At 35.8% G+C, this 6,855-nt stretch overlaps 1 protein-coding gene across 1 annotated transcript; it reads left to right on the top strand.

Moving 5' to 3' along the window:
• The first annotated feature begins 370 nt into the window (after positions 1–370).
• Positions 371–5,127, top strand: LOC117411822 (centrosomal protein 15 kDa-like). Its single transcript, XM_034019598.3, has 5 exons — positions 371–446; positions 1,539–1,643; positions 1,896–2,019; positions 2,339–2,413; positions 2,830–5,127. Exons 2-5 carry the CDS (start codon positions 1,591–1,593, stop codon positions 3,049–3,051), a joined length of 474 nt encoding a protein of 157 aa, XP_033875489.3. The 5' UTR covers positions 371–446; positions 1,539–1,590; the 3' UTR covers positions 3,052–5,127.
• The last annotated feature ends 1,728 nt before the right edge of the window (positions 5,128–6,855 follow it).

Raw genomic sequence — 6,855 nt, forward strand, 5'->3', positions numbered from 1 at the left:
TGGCCATACATGGACACACCGGATCATTTGCTTTGTTGGTCTGAAGCTGGTGCTGTTTTTAACACAGTAGTCTTATAGTCAGAATTGTGTATAAACAGATGTACATGTTTTACTACATGGTTTATAACATTACTCTGATGGAGCATACCTTTATTATACACACACACACACACACACACACACACACACACACACACACACACACACACACACACACACACACACACACACACACACACACACAATAATTAATACATGCAGTAAAAAAGCTGAAAACTGAGTAACCATATTGAGGTATGTTACCGTTTTGCCCCTCACAATAATGGCGTCTATAACCATTGATGCCATTGGTCCATTTGGGTTGGCAAGTGCCTTTCTGTCTCCATGACTACAAGTATAAAATCTGTAGGAGCAAAACATTGCCTCCGATGAGCTTCAGAGTTATTGTAGGTAAAAGTTTGGCTTAATATTATTATTTTCGCGGAGAAAGTAAATGTTGGTACAATATTATTTGTTTTGAAAAGCTTGAGCTTGTTAAGACATCTAAAATTAACATTATTGTTAAAGTTGCCATATGTTTTCAAGGCTTGATTTATGTGCGGTACCTTAAATTATACTTTCATTTTAAGTTACTTTGCATATATGTTTTATAGACCCTGGACGCGACAATTTGATGTATTATTTATAATGCCCATTTATCAAAAATCGGTGTAATGTAGTTTATCGTGCTACTGAAGTCCATTATATATAATGAGCAAATGTAGACATACAATCAGTTATCAGGGGCCAAGGGAATACTGCATGTTACAATATACAGCACGAGTGATATTATTACATAGTGATATTAGCATTCTCCCATATATTTACAATGATTGAATGTAAAACCAGTCCCCCATAATTACTGTGGTTAGAATTTAATTACTGCATAATTATAGCAAAACGATTAATTCAAAACATATCCCTATGAATTACAAAAATAAATCGACAAGTTAACGTCCATTGGAATAGTTCCACAAGCATTTATTTTGCAATAGGTTTCATTGGCGGCGTTTACATGCACAAGTCATGACAGTTTACATGCACAAGTCATGACAGTTTACATGCACAAGTCATGACAGTTTTCCTCACGACGTGTTTGCCATACTTTTCAGGAAATGTGTTGCTATGCAGTTCTGATTTAAGAAAATAAATATATAAATCGGTCGTACTGATGCAGACTACTCAATTCAATTCCAACACACACAAAATTATAACAAATATAATTTCTACAAGTTTTACTACATAAAACACTACACGCAGGCCTTTTTGCATTTCAAATGTTTGAGTTTAATAACTTAAATACGGGAGCGCCATCTGGTGGAATGTTGTAAGAATGATTGTTTCAGCGAATTTAAATTCTGTAGACATGGCTTTAACATTAAATGTGTGTTTGACTCAGACTGGGGATCCCATCAAGAATTTCACCAATCATTGCCATAAGTGTAAAGGGCAAAAAGTGAACCTTCCCTGTTATGAGGCATTTCTTTCTTTTTAACCAGGCAAATACTATAAGCTACCAGTAAAGGGAACACATCGATCGGCTACAGGAATATGACGTCTTACTTATATCAGGAAGTTGAGTTGAGCAAAAGACACGAGGAGATGTATGTCAACTTTTGTTTCTTTACCTCTTGACTTCTTAATTATTTATCATTATTCAGTTTATTTATAAACAAAATTGTCCGTTAATGTACTAAAACAGTAAACAACCTTCTGGTTTAGCTATAAAAAAAAAAAAAATGAATGGAAAGTACTGTATGCCAATAAAATAGCCTGCTGTGAATTGCGATTGATTGATAGCCTGCTGTGAATTGCAACTGATTGATTGTTGCAACTGTAATGTTTTGGATTCCTAGACTAGACCAGAGAACAGCTCTGCTCCAGCAGATGGAAAATCTAATTGAGGGCCAGCAGAAGGAGAAGAAAAATCGGACAGCGGTGTCTGAAGCAGCACATGACAGAAATACTGCCCTCTTGAAAGTGAGTGTGCTCATTTTAATTGAATCACTCCCTGCAAGCTGAATACTTAACCGTTTTTAATATGTCATAGAATTATTTTGAATTTGCTTTACTAACCATGTTTTTGAATGAATGAACACTGAAATATCACCCGATGGAAAGTTGTTAGAATCAAAGCTGAGCCAATAGGAGAGATGGAATTTCCGGTTTCTTGGAGTGTTGTAAATCAGGCAGTTGATTGGTAAATTGTGGCATAGCTTTGGAGTAGGAAGAAAGCAGCAAGGTCGCACCTTGCCAGAGCAAAAAATTCCTCGTATATAATCTGGATTATTTGTTTCAGGATTTAGAAGCAGTAGAAGAAAGATTACATGCCAGAGCATGTATACTTCCACACCCTAATGTTGTCAGCATTGAGGTAAACTGTCTTATTCTACATATTAAAATCTCTCTGGTTTGTTTTGTTAAACTGTTTATAGATTAACCCCAGTAGTTTTTGGCCCCTCTCTCTAATAGCTATCTTTCTATCTGTCTATCATAAATACATTCCCCTGTTCTAATTAGCAGCTGCCAGGTGTACAAAGTTGGTCTTTCTACTTCTGGTCTTTGTTCCAACGCTGTTCTAAATTGTTAACCAATTAAACCTCCATCCAAACCCTGAAGTAGTTAATGATATCATCGTACCTGTTAAACCTGGAGCGGAATGGCACTCCAGGACTGTAATTGATTTAACAAAAAATTAAAATGAGAATTAAACAAGTATATTAAGTGTATAGTGTGCTATAAATTGTAAAAACAAAAGATGGCAATTCTTTACTTCATTTTTTGACACAGACTCAATACTGGGCATCAGTTGAAGAGCAGATCCCTCAATGGGAACAGTTTTTAGGAAAGGCACAATCTCCACAAGGGAGGAATCAAAGGGCTGGAAAACGTTTTCAGAAATGCACCCCTCAAGACAAACAAAAAACAAAGTCGAGTGACTTACCTCCCTCTCGCTCTAGCTCTAAGTCTGTGTCACGATCGCCGACACCACGTGCAAAACTAAGAGGCTAAAGAAAAATGTTTTGCTGTATCTTATCATTTGCATGTTACTGATTTTATTTTGTAAATGACTGTTCTTTTGTAAGTGTTAACCTTTTAAAAGTGTCTTAATATATGGATATTCACTGTTTTTATTTAAGCTATTATAAATGAGTAATAAATAATTCAGTGATATGAAATATTGCAGTTACTATAAACTATTTATCGGTCTAATATAACCTTTGTTTGCATTTTTCTCATATCAGTTCTATAATATAAAGATACAATGCTCATATTACATGTATGCAGACATACTCTCATAAACTGATTATAGGCTGAATTGCTAAGCGTAGTGTACCTGAGATAACAGTTTGTTGTTCACAGATGATTCTAGTTTTTTAAAGTGAAGTTTTTTGCTATTTTTGTCCTGGGTACATGTGTAATGATATGTTGTGGTTTTAGTAATGTCAATTACTTCCAATGGACAAAATCCAACAACTTTCAACCACTGAAATTATGATACTGTATGCAACAAAATATGTATCCGCCAGAGGGAGCTGATTGCATTGTTTGATTTGCATTACTGAAATAGCTACCTTCTTTTAAAACTACATGATATATTCATTATTGTTGCTTGTTTGTCTTTAAATATATTGTTTATATGATAATCGCATGCACTTTTTCGACATTAACATGTTTTAATTTTTTTGCGTAAAAATGAGTAACAGTTAAAGAAAAAAAATTACAATAATCAAATTGTGCTCAATATTAATTTGATGTTTTCCGTAATTAAATGTACAATTCCAAGAATATATTATTAAGCATATGTGGATGCCGTCAGATTTTACCCTAAAGGTTTCCATAGACACAGTATTAAACAAATGTAGTCCACTGATAAAAGAAATGGTTCTACAATGAACCTCTGATGGTTCAATGGAATGCTTCATGCATGGAACGCCCTATTGGTTTTATTTGTAAGTCATTTGGTTTAAAATAATAATAATATATGTTTTATCAGATCGTTATTTTTATAAGTTAAACAAAATCAGGGTTCTAAAAGAAGCCCAAAGAACAGGAGGAGGAATATTTCTAAATAACTGGTCAAATTCTAATAAAAGGATTAAAAAAAAAAATCGGAATGTTATATTTTTCAGGATCCTGCTATAGATTTACTTTTACACTGTAGCCAGCTGAATAGATATGTTCCCTGATTCTTTCTTTGGGATGTTCAGAATTCAGATCCCTGATTCTCTCTTTGGGATGTTCAGAATTCAGATATTTTACAGAAACTGGAGGATTGACAAATGTTATCATCCTGACTCCTGAAGTTCTGAGTGATTGGCAGCTGCCTGTGTTACTCAGCTGGGCCAGCTCATACCCTGAAGGTGATGTACCAGTCAAGGCAATGTGATGAATGATCTAAAGGGCTTTGAAGAGCAGGATCTGGAGTCCTTCCAAATGACTAGCTTTACATTATGTATTCAAATGCTAAAAGCCCTGCAGTGTATTTACCAAAGATACCACAGATTTGTGGTGGCAATGACTAGTACATTGAACTTGAACCTGTTAGGGTTGCCAGCCTGGACCAGTATCTTGTGCTGTTCATTATCTTGTGGACAGCTGTTCTTCTCAAGGGTTAGTGATGAAAAGGTGCCAACCCAAACCCAAAGACATACTAAGGAAACCTTGGATGTGACCCAAAAGAAATGAGCTTGCAGCGGTCCAGTCTTCGTTTGAGAGAAAAGCTGGGTGAAAGAAAGTCATTAATTCACTGTTGGGTTTTAAGCATATTAACAAAATAAAATTAGAAAACAGAGGGGGCTTTAGAAGGGACGCTGGCCTTATGGGTCTGTCGAGAAATGCCCTATTAAGAATTGTTTAAAGGCTTTGATTAAATAAATCTGTAGTGATTGCTTTATAACACAGTATTATATAGGAGAAAATGTTGTGTACAGTTTGACAAGTTGTTAAATTAAAGACCGAACTAACAAAAGAAAAGTATTTTGGTACTTGCTTGACTTGAAATGCAAAGGTGTCAGTCATGTCCTGGGAAATATGTTTTATTGTTAATAATATCGGTTGGGATCTTCCTTAACCCTAATAAAAGCCTTTAGTTCCAGGGTTTGCACAAGAGGTCATATAAATAACTGAGGAGGTTTGTGTAAAAGCTCTTACATGCATTATAGTTGTTTCTTGATATTACAGTAACATTGCCGCAGTTTTGTTTTTGGTCCAAGGTGTTATTAATAGGCCAGTAAAAGACAGCCCACTTCAATATTATCTGTAAATTAAATTAAACAGTCTGGAGTGAATTGGGTCCCCAGTGGCTCACCTAGTAAAAACACTGCCTCTGTCCTCCAAATATGCATCTCCAAATATGCTTAAACAATGAAATGTAAACCACAAAGTACTTTCTATTACAAACTTACCGCACACTCCATGCATGCTCCTACTGTTACAGGTACACACGGCTGCATTCTTTCTTGAGACTGCTTGCTGCTTGCTTGCGGACTGGATTCTTTGACTTCGTAAAACTGAGCTGTATTTGTGAAAGTGCAATATAGCAAACCCAACAATTTCATTGTTTGATTGTATGCTGTTGCTGCAGCTGTCTTTTACTGCCCCCTTTGGGAATGAGCTGTATAGGAGGCTGTGGTCCAGTGGTTAAAGAAACGGGCTTGTAACCAGGAAGTCCCCGGTTCAAATCCCACCTCAGCCACTAACCCATTGTGTGACCCTGAACAAGTCACTTAACCTCCTTGTGCTCCGTCTTTCGGGTGAGACGTAATTGTAAGTGACTCTGCAGCTGATGCATAGTTCACACACCCTAGACTCTGTAAGTCGCCTTGGATAAAGGTGTCTGCTAAATAAACAAATAATAATAATAATAATAATATCTCCATGGGTTCTCCTCCTGGTGCAGCGTTAAATAATTGAATTCTGTACCACTGTATACCAGTAAGTTATGGGTGAACCATATGACTTCAATGTAGGGATTACCTTTATTTGTTTTGATTTTCCATTTTTTTTATGTTTTAATTACAATCAGTTGCATTTGACATACTGGATTAGATTTACTGGGTATAATCTTTACGAAGTTGGTGTACATCGAGAAATCACTTTCGCTCATTAAAAAAAACACAGGGGGATATCACACTGACACACTTTGTGAATGATTCTACCACTGCATTTACCACCCTACTGAACATTTCAAAGATAGCTTACATGCTTGTTTAGATGCTAGCTCCAGAGCAGCAATTTCAATGGAATGATAAAGATCCTGTCACCATGTGGTAACATATCAACGCACAGAAAACAATACGAATCCCCCTTGGTCATTGTGGGCTGAAAGTTATTTTGGGGATTTTCAAAAATTAAGCAGCACAGAGTAAAACACTAGGGGGCTGTTTTGAAGCACGGTATGAAAGAGGAGTTCAGGTGGGGTGAAATGTTAGTTAATTTAACTGGATTCATTTGTATTTTAAGAAAGGAACATTCTGGATATTTAAATTATACAATATTTTTAGGAGATTCAGTCACTATGAAATATACAACTGTTGACGAGTTAATGTCTGATGAACGTGTTTGTGCGTGTGTGTTAAGGAACTGTAGTACAGTATCTTCATTTAAAGTTCAATAAGAATAAAGTGTAAGTGCACTAATAAAAAAACAATCATTATTTATTACGACATCTTTTAATTATAATCCTTCTCAGTTGAATGTTTTCCTTGTGCTGTTTATGTGGAACAACACTGTAGATTGGCCTTTTAATGAGTCCTATAAAGGACAGTGTACAGAACACTATACAGTCTGTTGGCTGATTCCATCTTTTCAACG

The sequence above is a fragment of the Acipenser ruthenus genome, chromosome 16, assembly GCF_902713425.1.
Source record: "Acipenser ruthenus chromosome 16, fAciRut3.2 maternal haplotype, whole genome shotgun sequence".
In the NCBI taxonomy this organism is placed as follows: Eukaryota; Metazoa; Chordata; class Actinopteri; order Acipenseriformes; family Acipenseridae; genus Acipenser; species Acipenser ruthenus.

Bases quoted from the DNA above. Each gene is read 5' to 3' on its own strand.
- LOC117411822 (XM_034019598.3), top strand. From the start codon at position 1,591: ATGACGTCTTACTTATATCAGGAAGTTGAGTTGAGCAAAAGACACGAG. The intron at 1,644-1,895 runs GTATGTCAACTT...TTGGATTCCTAG, and splicing joins AGCAAAAGACACGAGGAGAT to ACTAGACCAGAGAACAGCTC. The intron at 2,020-2,338 runs GTGAGTGTGCTC...TATTTGTTTCAG, and splicing joins GAAATACTGCCCTCTTGAAA to GATTTAGAAGCAGTAGAAGA.